Source organism: Lissotriton helveticus, chromosome 9 (assembly GCF_964261635.1).
Source record: "Lissotriton helveticus chromosome 9, aLisHel1.1, whole genome shotgun sequence".
NCBI classification, from domain to species: Eukaryota; Metazoa; Chordata; class Amphibia; order Caudata; family Salamandridae; genus Lissotriton; species Lissotriton helveticus.
Window position 1 is genome coordinate 436,435,487 of NC_136070.1, and position 22,117 is coordinate 436,457,603.

A 22,117-nucleotide genomic window follows, 5' to 3' on the forward strand; every position below is an offset into this window, starting at 1 on the left:
ATCAAGTCAGCCCAAATAGCAGAGGGGGAGGTCACTAAACAGGAGAACCGACATAAATCAATGAGCTTCGGTAAGGCCGTGAGGGGGGGGGGGGAGCAGGGAGGACAGGAAAATCCTAGAACAGAGTGAAAAATTTCGGGAACGTCGGCCTAAGGAGACAGGGTAATATCGGAGGTGGCAACCAAGGGAGGGGTACAAATATCTCCACGGTATGCATTCCATTGACCCCAGATTTTCGTCCACGCCCCTGGCCTGCCCCTAGCCACGTAGACTGTCTTCTCTCGGAATATGGACCAGTCCATGTTGTCCTCCCACACCGAAACGTCAGGAGGTCGGGATACGCCCCAGAGTTGCGCAATGTCGCGCTTCGCGACCATGTAACCCAGGGTCGCCCATCTAGTCTGGGCCACAGAGTAATCAGAGGGTTCCCACACATTCAGCAGGCATCGTCGGGCCTCAGGCCGCAGGGCAACACCCGTCACTACAGTCATTATCGCAAGCACATCCACCCAATAGGCCGCCACCACAGGACACTCCCAAAGTATGTGCAGAAAGGTAGCGCTCATCCCGCAGCCACGCTTACACAGGCCATCCGGGGAAAAACCCATCACGACCAGACGCGGACCAGTCACATACACCCGGTGGAGGATCTTAAGTTGCACCAAACGAAGACGGGCGGGAATGGCGACCTCCTTTGGGGAGGAGAGTGCCGACTGCCAGTCCTCGTCATCCAGTTCCAATCCATCACCGACCCACATCTCCCGCAGTCGTACCAACAAATCCGCACGATTATGAATCAGTTTCTTATAGATGAGCGAGATAGTGCTGTCGGGCAAGTGTCCATCTAGTATACGATCTTCAAGGGGGGAAGACTCGGGTAGGGTCACATCAGGAGTCAGAACCGAGGCCAAGGCATGTCGGACTTGCAGATACCGGAAAAACTCTCTATCACTCAAGTCGTATTCCGCCTTAAGGGCCTGGAACGACTTCACGCGACCATTCACACAAACGTCACCCACCTTACAAATCCCAATCATATCCCAGCGTTCAAAACCCTTAGTAGACCAGAGACATCCCAAACGTTCAGAAGCATAAAGCGGAGTCGCCAGCGTCAGTCGATTCTCCCACCCCAAACTCACATTCGCTGCACGCCACACCTTGACTGCAGCCCTGGACGGGCCCACAAGATGCCTCCCGGCCGATCTTGAATATAGCGCTCTATTAAAGTCCCCTCCCGGCAACTGGCGCCTATCCATCTCAAAAGCCGGGTCGCGACCCGGCGAGTACATCGCGTGGTTAATGGCCGCGAGCTGGGCAGCCCAGTAGTATCTCTTGATATCGGGGAGCGCCATGCCCCCGTCGTACCAAGGGATAGTAAGTTTCGCGAGGGCTATACGCGGGCGCCCGTCCCAAATTAATTGTCTTTGCAGACTCTCGATTTCTCTGAAATAAGTAGCGGGAATGTCGTCGAAGGAGTTCTGAAGGGCGTAGAGGAACCGCGGCAAGGACATCATTTTAAATAGAGCCGCCCTACCCAGAGGAGACAGGGGTAGCTTACGCTAACGGGCCACATCCAGTCGTAATCTAAGAAGCGGGGGGAGGAGATTGCGCTCAAACCGGAGGGAGGGGTCCAGGGTAATAAAAATCCCCAAATACTTGAAGCCAGACTGGACCACCTGGATAGGGAACCTGGCCGGCAAAGAGGGCAAAACACCCGAGAGAACATACACGCAGGACTTAGCTCAATTAATAACAAGGCCCGAGTTAGCTCCGAACGAAGTAAGAACATCAAATAAGACGTTCAAGGACTTACGCGGGGATGTAAGATATAGAAGAATGTCGTCCGCGTAAAGAGAGACACGGTCTTCAAAGTCCGGCGACCAACGGATCCCTTTGAGTGAAGGTTCCCATCTAAGCCACGCAGCTAACGGTTCCAGGGCCAGCGCAAAAAGCAATGGAGATAAGGGGCAACCCTGCCGGGTCCCTCTACCAAGGCTGAAGGGGACAGAAACTCTACCGTTCACCACCACTTGCGCCAAGGGTTCCACATACAACAACTTCACCCATCCAATAAATTCAGGTCCAAAACCAAATTTTTCGAGAGCTGCCCAAAGATAGGGCCACTCGACCGTGTCAAAAGCCATCGAGGCATCCAACGAGGCCAAAATGGCCGGTTCCGTCAGACGCCCCGCCCTCGCAACAGCACCGTGGAGACGACGTAGGTTAAGAGCCGTGTTGCGATGTGGGATAAATCCGGACTGATCCGGATGAACCAAGTCGCTAATGACCGTCAGTAGGCGGGTCGCCAGGAGCTTAGCCAGGACCTTAGGCTCAACATTTAACAGGGAAATGGGCCTATAAGACGAACAAAGGTCCCGCGGTTTCCCGTCCTTGGGAATTACGACTATCGTAGCAAGACGCTGGTCATACGGGAGAATACCCCGTTCCCGGGACTCCAAAAACATGGCACGAAGATGGGGCGCTACCTTGTCAGGGTGTAGCTTGTACAGCTCAATTGGCAATCCGTTCGGGCCCAAGGCCCTGCCCGAACGGAGCGAACGAATGGCAGTCGCTATTTCATCCGTAGTAAAAGGGGACTCCAACGAGACACGGTCTAGATCGGAAACACTGGGCAAAGCTATATCGCGCAGCAAAAGGCGAGAATCAGCCACATCCCGACCTGACACAGGGGTATAAACCACACGAAAATATTCTGCAAAACATTCCACTATTCCAACCGGGTCTGTCACTGCGACACCATTCGACGACTGAATCACAGGCACCACACGATTCGCTCTCTCTTTCTTATCCAACCACGCCAGCAATTTACCCGCTTTGTCCCCCACATCATATAGACGACCCTGCTGTTCCCGAAACATCAGTCTAGCCGCATCCGTGACCAAGGATTTATAAGCAAATTGTTTCAGACCCAGGGCGTGGAGTTTATCAGAGGTGACCTCAGACTCTAAGTCGGCCTCCCTCTCCGCAATCTCTGTCTCAAGGTTCACCACCTCTCGATTCCTAGCCTTCTTGGATTGAGCAATAAGGGAAAGGGCCTGCCCACGTATCACTGTTTTAAAGGCCTCCCACAGTGACACAGCCAAGGAAACCGACCCCTCGTTGTCCAAAAAATAGGCATCTAAAGACTTAGTCAAAAGGTTTCGGGTCTCAGGGGAGGCAATATACCAGGGGTTGATAGGAGCCACTCGGCCCGCCGCCTCCACCCCAAACTCAAAACAAAGCCAGAGCGGAGAATGATCAGAGATGCCCCGGGGGAGGTGTCTGATCTCACGCACCGCCGGCGTCTGCGCCGCGGGCATCAGGAAATAATCCAGTCTAGACAGACTCCCATGGGCTCCCGAATGGAAGGTGTATTGGAGCTGGGTAGGATGCATGAGCCTCCAGCAATCCACCAAACCAAACGTGTCCAAAAACCGACCTAGCCACTGTTGGGCCGAAGGAGTATCCCTAGGGGGGTAGCGATCATGTAGACCGGAGATCACAGAGTTAAAATCGCCTGCAAGAAAAAGAGTACTGTCAGGAAGGTTCAGCAACACACGGCCCAAATCGGAAAAGGTGGAAGTCTGTAGGCCGGGGGGCACATAAACAGTAAACAAGGAGAGGGTACGACCCTCATAGCGACCCACGAGGACAGCATAACGCCCCCGATCATCAAGGATCACATCATCAATGGCTAGGGGGAGGGAAGCCCGAACAAGGATACCCACCCCCCTGGAACCAGTGGTAAACCCCGAATGTGCAGCAAGGCGATATCCCCACCTATTCATCGCACGACAAGAATTGCCCACCAAATGAGTTTCCTGCAAAAAAACAATATCTGGAGATAAACGGCGTAAACATTTTAACACCACGCTCCGCTTAATGCGATCTCCCAGACCATTAACATTCCACGAAACCAGCCTCAACCCGCTACCCCCATCCCACACAGCAACGCCGAAACCCCCCCGTGATGAGCATGACATAACAAATATCAGAAGCAAGATTGATTCGCCTTGAAAACATAACACATAAACATCGAACATCCCAATCACCCACCCCCCAACAATTAAGAAAACACGCCCCACCCTGCACCCCTGCAAAATGCTAAATAGCCACCCCAACATGCAGTGTGCCTGTCGCCCAAGAACCCCTATTCTACAAAAAGAACCCCGGAGGAGGAAAGGCTCTGGCCCACCCGCCACCCCGAGTAGGACAGATAATGAGGAAAACACACAAACAGTAGAGGCACTGAGGCATTCAATCCCTGAAGAGTTTACTCTATTCGAGGGCCCAGACGTAGGCGGATTGTTCAGCTCTCCACTCCACCCTCAGCACCACCCGGGTGGGCGGCGGACTCAGTCCCAGGAGGCCGGTCAGGCAGAGAGTCCAACCAGTCATTTACAGAATCAGGCCGATCAAAGAAGAAGGTTCGGTCGTTGTACTCGACGCGCAGCCTGGTCGGAAAAAGCATGGCGTAGCGGAGCCCCATGTCTCGGAGACGTTTCTTGACATCACGGAAGCCCATACGCTGTCTCTGGACCTGTTGAGAAAAGTCCGGATAAAAGTTCACCGTGGCGTTCTCAAATGCCACCGGGCCCTTCACACGCGATGCTTGCAGGATAGCGTCCCGATCCCTATAATGGAAGAGTTTCGCAACAATAGGCCTCGGCGGGGCACCCGGCTTACCCTTGCCCCCCGGAACACGATGGGCACGTTCCACTGCGAAAAACTTAGTCAAACCAGACGGGGAGAGGTGGTTCTGGATCAAGTCCTCAACAAGGAGATCAACCGAGTGAGGTTCTGGATTCTCCGGAACGCCGACCACGCGCACGTTACAGCGGCGGGCCCTGTTCTCAAAGTCAACCAAGCGCCGGGTCATGAAGTCGTTCACCTTACGAAGGTTGCCGATCTCCGTCTGTATCTCCGAAACGTCTTCCACGAGACTGGATGACTTGAGATCCAACGACTTCACCTTCTCATTGGTTTTCGACAGGTCAGCACGAATCAAGTTCACATCAATGGCCACGGTGTCAATTTTGTGAGCCAAAGCTTCATATTGTTGGCCTATCGTCTCCTTCATGGCAGAAATGGCGCCCATGACGTCCTGCAAGGACGGCTCCGTTGACGCATCCACAGTGTGATCAGCATTACTTGATCCGGGCAGGGCGGCTCCGGGGGACCCCTTGGAATGGGTGTAGCGGTCCATAACGTTGGACTGGACCGGGCCCCCACGCAAGGGCGTCTTGGTCTTCTGAGTCTCTCGGTCCCCTCTGCCAGCCATGATAGAACTGCGTCACTAGGAGATCGACCAGGCTCGATAGAATGGCCACAGGAAAGCAGGGCCTCGGGACCAAAGAACCGCAGCAAGGGTACCACTATTGGGAGGGTCAACAGACAGGAGAATAAACCAGCCAAAGGCCCGACAGCCGGTCCGTGCCCCGACTTCAGCCCAGGCCAGGCTCCTCTGCCGGATGTCTCAGTCTGAGGCAGAAACGAAACCGAAACTTAAGAGGGGGACCCACAAGTCGAATCCCCCTGCCGTTGTTGTTCAACTGCAAGACGGCCACTGAGCCTCACCCAGTCCCGGGCGTACCTCGAGGGCGGAGCCCGAAAGTCCGAATCGATGTAACTCCGGCACCCCGGGTCCAAATCAAATTTCAAAAAGTCCAGGGCAATCAGCCCAGTGTCCTCTACACAAATCCTCGTAAAAAGTCAGGATTAGTCCAGGAGCGCTGAGCTCACGCGGCCATCTCGGGTGCCCGCCAAGCTCCTCCAAAAATATTTTTTTAATTTAGCAAACAGGCTATTATGAATCTCCATCAGAGGTTGATGCGAAGGGCCAAGCAAGGTGGCCTCCTCAATAGCTGCTTATGCTCCTTCCAGGTCCTCACTAATGTCAGAAATAATTTCCTGATGCCCCACAACCTGGCACCACTTAAGGTGGCGCTCATCATTTGATATTACCAAATCAGGCAAGATCGGTCTTCCAGGAACCACATTCTTTTTACGAAGTCCCAAATTAAACGATGCCGAAAGAGGGTTGTTGTCACTCTCAACACGAGCAACCACCTCCATATCTAAGAGAGTACTCCACAACTTAAGCGGGACAAGCAAATAATCAATATTACTTGCCCTTACACCATTGTCAAACGTTTCCTTTACCATTTTGTCTGACAATGTGCGCCCATTAGCAGCCCTTAGCTGATTCCCCATACAGAGGCCCTTCATCTGTATCGCGGCCTCTGTCCATTTTTTTATAGGATTAGTACCCAGTTGTGGAATTCCCCACCTAAGGTCCTCCTCCTCTGTTAAACCAGTATCGTCCAAACCGAGGGGCTCAAACCTAGTATTAAAGTCCCCCGCAATTAAAGGTAGTATACTGGGGGGAGTAGCCTGTAACAATGTGTCTGCCATTGTAACCACATCAGATTTCTTACCACCCGGGAGCCCCCTTGCATATACATTGTAAATATAAATTCTTAAGGCATTTGAAAATTTGAGTCTAACAACTAAAATGTTACTACTTGCCACCGAAAGCTGCTGAATGTGGCATTTAAGACTCTGTCTGACCCATATGACCAGACCACCCATAGGGCGACCTTGACTTTTTTTAACTGCTGGGACAAAAAAGTTCAAGTATCCCACTTTATGTATGGCATCAGTTGCCCACACCTCCTGGAACAGGCATATATCAAAGTGATCAATAAATTCCTGCCAATCAGGCGAAATAACTTTTGTCCCTATTCCTGCCACATTCCATGAAATAAAGGAGGTGGAGCATACTGGCTCTTTGGAAACTGGAATCAAATCGCCCCCAGTGGAATCATCACTTAACCTATGGTATACAATGTTCTGGCATTCCAGGGAATAAGAATCATTATATAATACAGTGTTGGGAGAGGTGTGGCGCCGCGGCCAGGGCGACTGACGCTGGAATCTGGGGATCAGGGTTCGATCCCCGGCTCCGGCGGCAGGTTAGCCCAGCACCATGCGACTCTGGGCAATAGCTTGCTTAATCTTCCCGACGGCCCCCAGCGCCTAGAGACCCTAACGGGTGATTGTGCGCTATACAAATGTGGATTATCATTATTAACAATGGCTGTAGCATTATAACCAGCATTGCCCACCTTCACCATGTTATCAATCACTGTAACGTTACATCCTGCATTGCCCTCCCTCACAGTATTATCTGTGGCTTTAGTGGCTTTAACATTAGAACCAACATTGCCCTCCCTCACTGCGCTATTCCCCTGTGTAATCGCTAAATTTAGGCTCAGATTCAGTTCTCCCTGATCCCTGTTCCTCTCTTCTGTGCTACATAAGGCGGAACTAAAATATGCATGATGTCAGTCGCAATCCGCCAGGCCAGAGAGAGCCTCGAATCTATTAAACAACCTTACATTCCCCAGTGGGCAATAATTTGGTGTGATACCCTGCTGAAAAATATCCCTCTCAGAGGGAACTGGAGGGCCATAGAAGTAAGCAAGTGGAAGAGCCTGGATCCCAGGGGAGTGGTCATTGTAAGGCCAATTACAAATGTGATTGACACATCTGTAATTTCTAAAATTAATAATAATACAGTCCCCTGCGACAGTCTTACATCTTCCTCCAATCCAGTTGACTCTTCTAACACCCATGATCTCAGCTCGCATATTAAAATTGGCAATGGGCGGTACTTATTAAGCCAAAAAATACACTTATGTTTAATTTCAAGATAAGATTCCTGCTTCCCTTGGGCAACTGGTGGGACCCCCACCAACACTACTACAAAAGGGGCAGATTGGGGAGGGAGATCAATGTACGGTAGTTGGGCGTCCTCATGTACCATGGGTACGTGGGGAAGATTTTGTTGTCTAACTTCCCTCCTTCTGCCATTGCATTGTGTTGTTCCACTATTCCCTACCAATGATGGCTCAGCCCCTACTTTATGTAGAACCAGAGGTAAGGCTTTAGCAACATTCTAAGCCTGGGGACGTCTATTGGTATGTACTGTAGTTCCGTCCCCTGCCGGCACCAGAGGCGGAGTGATAGCAGGGGGCACTCCTTTACTATGCTGACTTGCTTTGTCCCCCTCAATCATCATACCACTAGAACTAAGATCAGTTGTAATATGCCCAGATGATGTTACCGGGCGTGCAGCAGTGGTACTGTTCCTCAGTCCTGCCTTCTTTTGGGCTTGTGAAAGGGAAAGTTCAAGACATACCAGTCTATTTTCTATTGAGTCCAACCGATCATGGATAGGATGGCATATCTTCTTCATAGTGCCCTCCAGTTTTTTCCAAAACAGAGGGCCCAAATCAGGGTAAGAATCCACCCCCACAGAGGTCAAACTCATATTATGAACATCTTTATCTAATGGACCATTCTGCTTAGAGCTGTGTGGTGGGATTACCACAGAATCCTCTTGAGTAGCAGAATTTTTAGCACTTTTTGCCTTCCTTCCCCCCATGTGTGGTTGAGCTCCTGGTCGCTTTCTTTTTGCTGGTGCACCCCCGGTTTGTCGTACCATTCCCAGTTTTGCTTGGCTTGCTGAGCGTGTTCTTATATTAGGTGATGGAGTTCTATTTGCATCCTCTTCGGGACCGTTGCTATTAAGCGAGGCATCACATGTATCAAGAATAATGACTGGCTGGGGCGATGGGGGTCTTGCCTCCACTCCCGACGGCGGGAGCGTCCCCTCTATGTCAGCGTAATGACTCCGTGGCGATCTACTCCTCGCCAGGGTGCCCAGGGAAGATCTTTTATCAAAGGCAATGTCCAGAGAGAGCCTTTTCTCGGTGAGCTCTATGTCATTTGCCAGGGCTGATGACACTCTAATCAGAAAATTATCTAAAGTGCCCATTAGTGTGCCACTAGTCGATTTCCTTCCAACAGTCCCCTCTTCAGGCATGGCAGCCATGTTTGATTACAACAGGTAGAAGGCTAGTGTAACTACACAGCCAGATATATATGGGCCCCAAAATATATATTGAAACACTAACCTTGTTGATCTAGTCTCCAGTTGTTAGTGAGGTGGCCCGTCCCGTTCTTAACCGTGCTCGAACGGGCTTAAACGGGCCTGCCATTGGCCCGGGCTTCGCCCGGCTCGTCCCGCGAAGCGGGGCTCTGCCGTGCTTTTACGCGCCTCCTGGGGCAGTCGCGGCGTCACCCAAGCGCGCCGCCGCTGAGGCTGCCGGGATTCGTAGTCCCGGGGCGGCGACGCTGTTTCAACACCCCCGTGACTCCTGGCGGTGGCGGCGTGGTTCTAGGCGCTGTAAGGCAAGGTTGCAGCGTGTCAGGTAAGTGGCACTCTCAAGTGGTCTGTCCCCCAGCTCCGCCGGGCTCTGCTGTGCTTTTAGGCACCTCCTGGCGCAGTCGCGGTGTCACCCAAGCGCGCCGCCGCTGAGGCTGCCGGGATTCGTAGTCCCGGGGCAGCGACGCTGTTTCAACACCCCCGTGACTCCTGGCGGTGGCGGCGTGATTCTAGGCGCTGTAAGGCAAGGTTGCAGCGTGTCAGGTAAGTGGCACTCTCAAGTGGTCTGTCCCCCAGCTCCGCCGGGCTCTGCTGTGCTTTCACACGCCTCCTGGCGCAGTCGCGGCATCACCCAAGCGCGCCGCCGCTGAGGCTGCCGGGATTCGTAGTCCCGGGGCGGCGACGCTGTTTCAACACCCCCGTGACTCCTGGCGGTGGCGGCGTGGTTCTAGGCACTGTAAGGCAAGGTTGCAGCGTGTCAGGTAAGTGGCACTCTCAAGTGGTCTGTACAAACATACATTGATAACATAGATCACAGAAAAATCAAATTTAAAATGAATCCCTTGTAGGCATCTTTTCTTATTTAACTTTTAAAAAGATGCCATTTTCTTACTTAAACCCTTTAGTGCTTTCTATCTGTCTCTAGAATATATGTGGGGGCTGGGTGGCAGATGTCTTCCTGCATTCCTTCTAGACAGACACACACAAAGGAAGGATAGGTGTACCTGAGTGGTCATCTGCATGTTGATGGGTCTGCTTGAGCAGGATGTGTGGGAGGGGCTGACACATCTACTTGAAAGAGCTAGGTCCTGTCCCCTCACAAAGGACTGTATACTCCCCTCTTGTGAGCCTGGAACCAGGGCAGGGTCTTGTGCACCACAAAGGCCTTTCTCTGAAGTCGCCCTACTTCAAAAGCTAAAATGGGTATAAGTACTGGACCTCTGACACTATGTACTCTATTCACTTTTGGGACCTGAGGAAACTCTGCCCGGAAGAGGATCTGGGCTGCAGGAGGAACTGTCACTCTGCTAACTGCTTTGCTTTGTTAACCTGCTGACTGCTGATTGCTGTGCTGTGCTGTAGGAGGGACTGACATTTTGCTACTTTCTTTGCTGTGTTGTCCTGCTGTCAGCTGCCTCTTGATGGCCAGTGAGAAGGACTGAGCCGTATCGCTAAAACCTCTAGAAGCAACTTAAGTAACTTCAAGGGCATGTTAGCTTGCCACCTGTTCATGAAGTCTCAGGGCCATCATCTTCATCTACACAGCTACCGGACTTTGCCATCCATGAGTCCAGCAGCTGAGCCTTGCAAAGATCAGCACTTGACACTTCCAAAGGCAGTGACTCTGACCCAGACTGCCTGCAGTGCTCTCTGCACCAAGACCAGAATTTGCCCACATCTGCAGTTGAGCTCTGTGCTCGGGGCTCCATGGATCCCAGAAGCTGTGCTTCATTCTGAGTGGAGGCGACGTCCAGATGAAGAAACAGCGTGTAGCAATCGATTGCCGCACTCCTCTACCTAAATGTTGCCAGGGCAACACATATGCCAGCGGGGTCTGGATCAAGAGCAGCACATCGCACCTGAGCCCAACCTTCCTTTCCTCACTGTTGGCAGGGCAACGACGACGCCAAGCGTAAACCAACAAGGGTCCCTGAGCACGAGGCTGACGACCTTGCCAGCGAAAGGTACTATGTCCACCCGGGATCCGAAAGGTTCCTATAGCCGACCTGCACAGTATAGCGGCCGGCTGAAATCCAGAGAGATCCTGTGGCATGCGGAAACTTTGAGGAGACATAACTATCGATCCCCCCTGGGATCTGTGTGAGTGAAACCTATTAATTACGTTTGATGTCAACACTGTGGTTATCGTTATACTTTTGTAAATTGGGATTTTTGTCGTTTTGGCCCTGTTTGAAAGAGAAAAGCAAATACTATTTACTAACTGTGTGTGGAATATTTTTGTGGTGTTTTCACTGTATTACAGTGTGTTGCGCAAATACTTTACACATAGCCTCTTTAGTTTAGCCTAACTGCTCTGTGTCAAGCTACCAGAGGGTGAACATAGGCAAACTTTTATTGTGTACTTCACTTACTCTTACTAGTGTGGTGAGTCCTGCCTAGCTCAGGGGTATAACTCAGCTAACCAGGAACCGAATTTCTAACATGATTGTGGTCAGATTGTATCATGTTATAACTGGTGATGTGACTGGGCTCAAAGGCCACATGGTGTCACTTACAGTGAGGCCATCGGCAGCCTCATGGCCTTAAGGCATTGTGGTCAAATGATACCAGTGAGCTCTAGTATTTGATGAGCTTGAATAGTAGTTGAGATCATCCTTTAGGGGGTTATTATGGTCATTGAATTGATACATGTGAGAAACCAGACTTAGGCACTCACATTGCAAGTATAGTAACAGTTGAGACATCTAGATTTTGATAAATGTGTGAGAGTTCTTCCTTAGCACAAATCATAATATTCCGATGACTTACCGTTACACACTTTAGGAATTTTTTCTCAGCCTTGAAAGTCCAGGTGCTATGTAGTGATGGATCTTGTGCTTCCAGAATCTCCACGTGGAGATCAGAGAATCCCATAAATTTCCTATGACAAACACAAAATGCGTTTACAGTTCTTTGAAATGTGATATTGCAAAATAAGTATCTCCACGGCAGAAATCTATGCATGTAATTTTAAAAACTGCATTCTTTTTTCTTATACCAGATACACTAAAACAATCAAGTCGGAACTGAAACCCTTGTGCCAAATCCACTTCAGGTGCAAACGGCCAAGACGCGGGGTGTTTGATCAACAGCTAATTGCACCAGTGTTAACTGCCCAAATACAAACTGCATCTCCCACATGCTATTTGCAAGAGGTCTTCTGCAGGTAGTGCGAAATTACAATTTTTGCAACCTGCAATAAGCACATGGCTTTCAATTTGCCAAACAGATTTTCAGCATGTCTTTCCAGCTGGAAATATGTGGATAAATAGCATGGGTAGGCAATTTAAGCCTGGGCAAACTAATTTGGGAATTTACAACTGAAACATAATTAGCACAAAGATTAATCAGTTTAGTAGTATGCTTTTAACTTACTTTTAATGTATTTATATTAGGCAGTCAATTTACATTATTGAATATTCATTACATGTGATTATTGAGCATTTTCAAATAAATGAAATATCATACAAATTCACCCTATTCATATGCAGTGAACAGAACAGTGATGTGCCAGTGCAAGAAACAGGCATCGTGGCACATCATGCAGTGGTGGCTGACCAATTAGCATATGAGAGGCACCTCTCCTACATTTTTGAAAGCCACTGGCGGTGTGTCCATTGGGCGCTGGGGCATTGCCCCACTATTGCCACATGGCTCCATTCATCGTTACAGTAAACAACTTCGTACTTCGTTCTAAGTTACTTAATTCTGGGCCGGCCGGTCACCAGGCCACGCCCGAGGCAATCAAGACGCTGAAGGGGGTAGGGCAGCACTCAGCGTGAGTTTGATTGACAGTGACAACAAGCAAGGGTGGTAGGGTGGTGATGGTCTAGCACACTATGCACAGCAGCAATAGTTTGCATGTTCGGTTTTGGGCTGGTCATGTTTCCGACCAGCCCGAACATGCGCACTAGCCTGCACATTAGGAGAGCGAGAGTTGCTTCATGCCGCAGCCCCCGGTCTCCTAATGGGTGGGGGAGTATCGTGCTCAAGACAATCCTGGCGCTGCTGTTTTTATGGAACATATTCATTTTTAATATGTTTTGGGGAAACTTCAATCCTTCTCGTAAGTTACTTATTCAGAGAAATTATTCAGAGAAATGTTTTGAATTTTGGAGGCCAACTCATCGGTTGACATTTGAATTATTAGGAAGTGCTGTAAGCTCCACCCTTAAATGATTGGTAAGTTTTCCTCTGAATCCAAAGACTCTAACAAAGGTATTAACCAGCAGCACACAGGTGTGTCGGACCTCTAAAAAGAATTTATAAAAACAATCCTTAGAGACGGTTTCCTCTTTCTAAGTCTGCTGTAGAATGCAGAATACTTAGAAAGAGGAAACGACGGGAGAAATAAAGATATTTCTCCTTGTTGCACATCTTTTGGGAAGGCGTACAATTTTAATGCATTCCCAGGTTTACTAGTCTTGGTAAATCTGGGAATGCAAAAAAAAGCCTGGGTGTGTGCTCGGGACTCCCACACTACACCCATGTAACACCTTCCCAGCGCAGAGTAACACAAGGCAGCAACTTGGGCTGCCTGCGCTTCTCCAGATTTACCAAGCAATGCAGGGCCACGCAAGGTGACTTTGTATGGCTTGATAAATCTGACTTCGAATCCCACTGCCCTTGAGTCCCCTTGTATTATGCAAGGGCAATGTAATCCTTTGATAAATCTGGGCCCTGATATTTCCGTGTATAGAGTCAATGACACTGGACCGGTCTTTACTCCTGCAGGGCCAGAGACTGTAGGCGGCAGCACAGCTCGGCAACCACTGGAACACAATAGCAGCACAGGGAGCAGACAGTGCTCCTCAAAATAGATCCTGCCTTAACCCCAGAGTTCCTACCCAATCCTCCCACTCATCACTAGCTCTCAGCAGGTAGAACACGTCATTGGTTTTTGTCCTGAAAAGTGGGGAAATGCACATAAATAGACTCTGTATTTCCGAGTCAATGTAGTTATTTTCATGCCAGGGAGAAGTTCTAGCAAGCATTTTGAGTCAGTAACAGACTTTGCTTTTCAGATATACATTTGTGCCATAGCTTAGGTTACCATCAAACTTCCTGATTTAAAGCCTTTTGTTTGATGCTAATATGTTTTTGGGTGTGGGGGGCTGGGATAAACCGATAGCAATCAGTTTTCTCTGTGCTTTTTTCTCACTCCCCTCTCCCCTTTTAACATAGTACCACTATACAGCTGGGCTGTGCAACCTTATCTCAAACAGTGGCAGTTGACAGAAGTTCAGACATGTAACCACTGCTGTCACCTGAAGAGCAGCAGCAGTGCCTGCCAGCAGAGTTTCTAAGGTGGGAAAGGTGATATGGGGTCTGTCGACATTTACAGTAATAAACAGCTGATTTGCTTTTTGCAGCACAAGTGGCAAACTTAGATCTTCTTAACCAAATAACTTGCAACAGATGGAACAAATTCTCTGAGTCCAGATTACAGTGTTATTCACACCCACAACATGATTCTCACTCAGGATGGTGAGAATGGGAAACATATCCATTCACTGTTCAGTTTTTCAGTTTGCAGAAGTGGCATGACCCCCTTCTAAAATACACGCCAATAAACCTGCTGAGAACATACTCATCAGAATCTTGTATTCAAATCCTTCCTAACCTTTGCATCTACTGGTCAGTAGGAGAAATGCAATTCAGGGAACCAAAGCACCTCAAGCAAATACTGTCACCACAAAACACTTGAATGTTGTCACTCCCACACAAGGTGGACTTGCAGCCACAGTGCTTAGTACTGATGCTCGCACCATTAAGGGCTTCATCTGCATGCCCTAATATTCTGTCTGGAAACTTTGCCAACCGTAAAGTTACTGTGGTGTCGCAGTCTAGTTGTTCGACGACCATGTAATTAGCCGTGGTGACTGATGGGATAGTGCGGGGGCACGCAGAGTGTTACAGGGCACAGGCAGGAGTGTATGCATGGCTCTCCATCTCCAGCAATGAAGCAGGAGATACTCTATGCACTGTGGTCTGTGTCTCATTACGGAGAAGCGGAATACATCACAGATTGGCGACGAGTCGGAAAGAACCCCGCCGCTTCAGCCTGCTCGGCGCGTCGCGCCGCAACGTGCATTACACACAATGTGGGGTGCACAACGGTTCCAGTCGCTGGAGAGGGAGAGCGCCGTTGGGACTGGCGGCTACCACTCCAAACGGCCATACCTCCAGAAGCGCTTCAATTTCAGCCTCCCAAGAGTCTAGTTCTCAAGGTACACCATCTGCGCTTTTGACATTGCACCTTCTTTTCACCCACTCCCTCACGAGAACGCTACGTCTCTGTGGCCATTTTGGGTAGCCTCTGGCGGCCATCTTCCATGCACGCGTGACAGTGAATACACTCAGGGAGATCACGGCCGGTCCATCAGCCACTATACTCCAACCAGGACCACTGCCCAAGTATTGCCTGCGAACACTGACTGCCCCTCTGCCTCTGAGCTGGTCGTTCTTACAGCGTGTCCTGAGCAGGGTATCACAGTAACACGCACACTTGCATCATTCCTGGCAATCACCTTTGACCCATCGGCCAGCCTTTACTGTGCACTGTTTATTTGTGCCCTCAGCATGTAGTACTGTCCATTACTTCTGCCATAAACCTTACTGGGTGTACTGGGACTGTCTTCAAGTGATATTCTACACCCAATTCCACTGCTGCCCACGGCTGGTTGCTGCGCCTTCTAACTTGGATGGTCTTCTCTTCCTGGAGCATTCCTACCAGCCACAATGTGTGCCCAAACCTTTTCCCTGACAAACCCGGTGCCTTTCCTCCCAAAGCCAGGAGAGCCAGCCATGAAATTGTCTGATTGGAAGAGCTACTTCCTCAACTACTTGTCTGCCCTGGAAGATGAAGGGGAAGAAGACCTCTCCAGTAAACACAGAAAGAAAATTCTATTGCACAATCTAGGGCCGGAAGGGTTGAGAGTGTACGAGAGCATGGTAAAAAAAAATGAGAGTGGCAGACGACGAAGATGTATTCCAACACGCTTTAGATGATTTAGACAGTCACTACCAACCTGTTATTTGCACGGCCATAGACAGATACAATTTTTTTCAGCGGAAACAAAGTGACACGGAAACAGTGGAGAACTATGTGGCTGCGCTCAATAAACTGGCAGTGGATTTGCAAATTTGGCAATCTTCATGATGATTTAGTGCGTGATCAGTGGAGAAGTGTGGCTCACTGGTTAGAGGAGGCAGACCTGGAAGCAGAGGTCCGCCCGGGACCAGGGTTCAATTCCCGGCTCGGCGGGGTCTTGAGTCCTAAAATGTCCATGGACTCGACAATTCTCGCTCCGGTGCCTACTCGATTCACGGGTTCACACTCTGCGACTCTGGGCAATAGCTTGCTTAATCTCCACAACGGCCCCTCGCGGCGGGATGCCTGGTTTTCACCTTGCGGATACCCTGCCGGGGTTATCTCACAGGGGAATACCAGGATGGGTTCCCTAAGCAAGCGCTTAGAAACCGCTTGGTGATTTGCGCTATATAAATTCCTGTACATTTACATTTACATCAGATTATAATGCACACTGTCAACACTAATGTACAGGAAAAATTGTGGGTGAGTGGGGAGACACCCCTTAATGAAATCATAGTGATCGTCAAAAAGGCTGAACTGTCAAAAAGGTGTGCGGTGGCGGCCAAGAAAGACAGTGAAAGTAAATTCACTGTGTGCAAAGTGAGCAACAAAAAAGTTTCCAATGACAAACCGGCCCCCAATGCAGGGTACAAAAATAGCAGGAGGCCTACAAGGAACTCTGCAGGACTCACTAGACCTCCTGAAAAGAAGGGTTGTTTCTACAGGTGAGCCAGCCAGGCGCACGTGGCCAATGACAAACGATGTCCTGCCTTCCATGTGAAATGCTTCTTTTGTGGTGTTGTGGGACACTTTGGGAAAGTCTGCAGAAGGAGACCCAGCAGCGCCTCCGTCAAATGCGTCATGTATAAATCAGATCATGAAGTGGGGGAGGTTGATGATGACGATGATTGTATTTTGTGCATTGATGAACATGTGTTGGGTATTGATTGCAAGGCTAGGAAAAAACTCATCTGTTTATTGACTATTGGGGGCGTCCAGATATCCATGGAGGCAGACTCAGGGTCCCCATTCACGATCATCCAAAGGGAGATTTGTAACAGGGATTTTGCCTACACCATAGGGCACCAACCACACCCCACAGATGTACATCCCGTTACTTTCACAGGAGAAAGGATCCCCATGGTTGGGTTCTGACAACTAGAATTCGAATTCAAGGGGAGGGAGACCACAGGCAAACTGTAAGAGGCAGAAAAGGGGAAAAACAAGTACTCATGACAGATTACCCTCCCAGGCATGATGAGGTCAACCAGAGAGAAGAGTTCCACGATGTCTTCGGCGGGACCATTGGGCAGCTTTCAAAATTCACTCACAATATTCTACTAAAAGATGGCGCCGTACCGGTCAGCCAAAAAGTCAGGAACATCCCGTTCAACTGTAGGGAAGCAGTGCAGCTTGAATTGCAGCGTCTGGAAGACAACAGCATCATTGAAAGCGTTGAAAGCGCTGAATGGTTGGCGCCCTTGGTTGTGGCACAGAAACCCAACGGGAAGGTGCATCTTTGTGTAGATATTAGAGAAAAAAACGAGAACATACTAGTGGACAAATTCTCACTGCCAAGAATCATGAATTGTTGGCCCAGACCCTAGGAGTCAAGTGGTTCTCCACGATGGACCTCACAGCCGCGTATCATCAAATATTGCTTCACCCCTCATGCAGGAAGTTGACCTCCTTCATTACTCCATTCGGCTGCTACAGATTTTGGCGACTGCCATTCGGCCTGGCGTCCACCGCTTTCGTATTTCAGAAATGAATGCAAAAGTTATTCAAAGACAGCAGCGGCGTCTTATATTTCCAAGACGACATACTCGTCATGGGAAAAACCAAAACGGAGCATGATGACAAGCTGCAAGCAGTATTACGGACACTTTCAGAAAAAGGTCTTACAGCAGAACTGGAGAAGTGCAGATTTGGTCTATGCACCGTCATATATCTGGGGCACAATATCGGAGATAATGGGATTTCTCAGAAGAAAGCAAATGTAGAAGCCATCAAGTCCGTGCCCAAGCCCAGTAACAAAGACGAAGTTCTCTTGTTTCTGGGGTTAGCAGAATTTTACAGCAAATTTGTCAGGAGTTTCACTACCAAAACACACAGTCTGCGCTAACTCTTGAACACTTTCGGTTGGACCCCACTGTTGGACCTGGAACTTGAGACCATCAAGAAGGACATTTTCAATGCCATTCCCTGCAAGGTTTCGACAGCTCTGCCCTCAGCATCTTGACAACAGATGCCAGCAAGAAGGGGTTAGGGGCTGTCCTGTCCCAACGATCCACGGATGGTACAGAAACCAACATAGGTTTCATGTCACACCCCTCGCTCACAACGAGGAGAAGTTCAGCGTCAACGAAAAAGAAATGCTGGCATCCATTTGGGCCATGGAAAAGTTTCTGCAGTATCTATGGGGTTACAGATTTACCCTCAGAACAGACCATGCACCATTGATTGAGGTCCTTACATCCAGGGGTCATGCCAAGGCCACCCTGCGCATTGCCAAGATGACACTCAGACTTCTGGATTTCATCTACGACATGGAATACTTGCCAGGACAGAAGAACAAAGTGACGGATTACCTTAGCTGTTCTGCAGCCATGGAGGGAGCGCCAAACCACAGTGAATGAGACGAGTACCAGGTGGTGCTCACGTCAGTCCAGGAGAACATCATCAGTGCGCAGGAGTGGAAGACAGCCTACGACAAGGACCCAGACCTGTCCAAAGTGAAAATCTTTGTCACACAGAGATGGCCCGAGAAGGAGCACATGAGAGATGACTTCAGGAGTTATTGGGAGGTGTGCGATGAATTGTCCATCATTGACGTTACCATATTTTACTGGTAATGTGTGACCTTCAGACATAATTATCGATAAATGTTGACAACAGCATGATGAAAGCTCTAAAATCCCATTGTATTGCTCCTACATCACTGGATATTACTGAATAAAATCTATTTCCCCCCCAAAAAAAATTGACGATACCATATTTTTACTCAGAGGGGACAAGGTTATTCCCCTGAGGGACTTACTGGACCGCATTCTTAGCATAATGCACGAAGGCCATCTTGGAATCGTGAAATCGAAGAGGAGAATTAAACAGTCGCACTGGTGGCAAGCCATTGACATCAACGTGGAAAAGTATGTGTGTGTGTGTCAGCATTACGCCAACGCTGAAAAATCACTGACTATGCTAAGACCACCTTTGGGCGAGTTCACCACTCCCACCAACCCCTGGGAGGAATTGTCGGTCGACATATTGGGCCCCATCCTAGACTCTTGGGGACACCCAAATATGTTATCATCCAAGTCGACAGATACTCCAAGTGGCCGGAGGTGGAAGTCTGCGAAAAAGTGGACACAGACGCAGTAATTGCATTTCTTACCAATGTATTCTTGAGAGAAGGAATTCCAAAAATCATCACCTGCGACAATGGTCCCCAGTTCACTTCGGAGAAAAAGACGGCCTTCATCCGGAGAAATGGAATCATGGCTAAACACACACCAGTGTATCACCCCGCAGGCAATGGTTTAGCCAAACAGTTCAACTGAGTAATCATGGGTTCCGTTCAAGCGGCTATCAGCGCGGGCAAGAACTGGGTAACAGAAATCAGGAACACAGTGTGAGCATAATGCATCACGCTCACTCTCACGGGCTACAGCCCTTTCAAGATCCTAGAAGGAAGTGAACTACAAAGCAAATGATCTCCGGCAGTGGTCAGGAACAACATAGAGAAGGTTCCGAAAATTTACAAAGACAACTACGACAGGAGGCATGGAGAGCAAGAAGTCTCGCTAGCACTGGGAGATTGGGTCAGGGTAAAACTTGGCAACTTCGGCAAGAAAGGTAACAGCAGTTTCAGCAAGCCCCTGCAAATCAGAGAACTCTACTCATGATCTGCCCTGTTGAGCGACGGCAAAGTATGGTCACACAGTAGAATAGCCAAATGCAACAAGGTCATCCAGTGGCACAAGGACGACACTACCTCACGTACTGGATACAATGGAGAGGAGTCTGATAATGACAACGAAGGGTCACCTACAGGCACCAGGAGTTTTGGCATGATGAGGGAGACAGGGGGTGATGCAGGTACCACAGTGGAGAAGAATAACGATGATTCCACCCAGCACACTCCACCCCAAGAAACCAACGGTACAAGAAACGCAGACATCACACAAAGGGCTTCAACCTCACATGACAGGGGCCAGGAGGAGAGTACCAGGGAAACGTTCACACATAGGGGAAGCACACAAGGAGCAGGCCTCCCTCACACGCACCCGCAAAGGCAGGATAGTGGTGCTACCAAATAAATATAGCGAGTTTGATATGTAAACGTGTACCTTGTTTTCCTCCACTCTCACTACCACTTTCTCTCTCTCTATCTCTCTCTCTCTCTCTCCCTCCCTCCCTCTCTCTCTCTCTTTGGTTAGGTGCAGACCTATTGTTCAGCCAATTTATCGCTTATGTAAAGCAGATGTATTATTCCGTTTATCCTATTGGGTTGTTGCTAAGGGGGTAGATGTGTGGTGTCGCAGTCTAGTTGTTCGGAAACCACGTAATTAGCCGTGGTGCCTGATGGGATAGCGCGGAGAAGGCAGAGTGTTACGAGGCACAGGCAGGAGTGTATGCATGGCTTTCCCCCTCTGGAATAAAGCAGAAGTTACTCTATGCACTGTGGTCCGTGTCCCATTACGGGGAAGCGGAATACATTACAGTTACCAATAATAGGGGTTCTAGTAACTTTATGGTGGGTTGGCGAAAATACCGGTGGATCAGAAGTCTGACCCAGTGGCGTAGCTGAGAGGGGGGGTGTTTGGGACAGCAAATGCAGGAATCGGCAGCATTGCCCAAACTCTTAACTGCGGCCGTTGTGGGGCAAAAAAAGCAGGGACCGCAACAGGAGGCTAAAAGACTAGCTACGCCACTGGTCTGATCCATTCTCCAAGACTCGAGGAATTACCATGGAATCAGTTCCAATTCTCCAATTGTTCCTCTTCGGCCACTGAAGTTTCATCAGGAGATTTCAGTAGCTTTCCCCAGTTGAAATCTCATGATGAAAGAAAACAGATATGTGATGTTCCTTTGGATCCTGTAGTTCCGATGGCACCAGAAAGTGTTGATACCAGTTGCATCGGAATTAAGAGTGATCTCATAATCGGTAATGTTGTTGCTAAAGCCCAAGGGTCTTACATAGCTCCCCAGTTTTTACCTTACATGCACATATCTAAATTGAACAGCAGAAATCAAAATAAGAGAATGTGCAAACTTGCAAAACCCCTCCTTAGGACCACACATCCCATGAATTTGAGGTAGCAATACTCCCAACCTCAAATTCTGCTTTGTTCGCCATTAGTTGGCAGGGTATGCTCAGACGTGAGTCCCTTGCTCAGTTTGCCACCGGAGCAAGCCGGGCTGAAGACGGCTGAAATACCAGAAACCGGTCCTCGGAAGCTTGTTTCCGGTCCAGGGAAGGCATGGCTTGGCAGTTCGGGCTGGACTGGTCCCATGAGGCACAAGGTCAGACTGATTTGCATATGGCCATGTCTGAACTGGGGTGGCAGAGTGGGCTAAAGAACGGTGATGGATTAAACCCAGATCTGTTGACTGGTTGTGAGTGTTTGATTGGTTCAGATGCTCCGTCCATCACCACCCCCTTTTTTAACCTCAAATTCCAGCACTTCCTGCAGCAGGACGTGTGGCCACTGCACTTGAGCGTCCAATGGTTTTAATCTGAGTAGAGAAGAATGGAAAAAGTCTAGGGCATGGAAGTTGTTAACTTTAATTTACAGGTGTTTGAAGTAATTTGACACCATGAAATCCCATTGAACATGATTCTTGAACTTTAGTTGTTTTGGTAGAAAGTCAAACCTTGCCTCATTAACAGTGCCTACAGAAATTGTCTATCTATCTATGACAGATTGGGCCTCTCTTTCACATCTTAATTCTGGAGACTAGAAAGTACTGATTCGTTTTTCAGCCCTAAAAGAATTTTACATTCTTGTGGCTTTTAAACTTTGCACTCTTCTTTTCTCCTTATCTCGGACTCCAGCACCTGTACA

At 49.2% G+C, this 22,117-nt stretch overlaps 1 protein-coding gene across 2 annotated transcripts in view; it reads right to left on the reverse strand.

The window, feature by feature from the left end:
* LOC144782779 (exocyst complex component 3-like) overlaps positions 1-22,117 on the reverse strand; it is a 380,915-nt gene that overhangs the window by 201,506 nt on the left and 157,292 nt on the right. For both annotated transcript variants that reach the window (XM_078662074.1, XM_078662073.1), the window contains exon 3: positions 11,723-11,834. In XM_078662074.1, the coding sequence (XP_078518200.1) occupies positions 11,723-11,834 (112 nt within the window). The remainder of the gene's footprint in view (positions 1-11,722; positions 11,835-22,117) is intronic.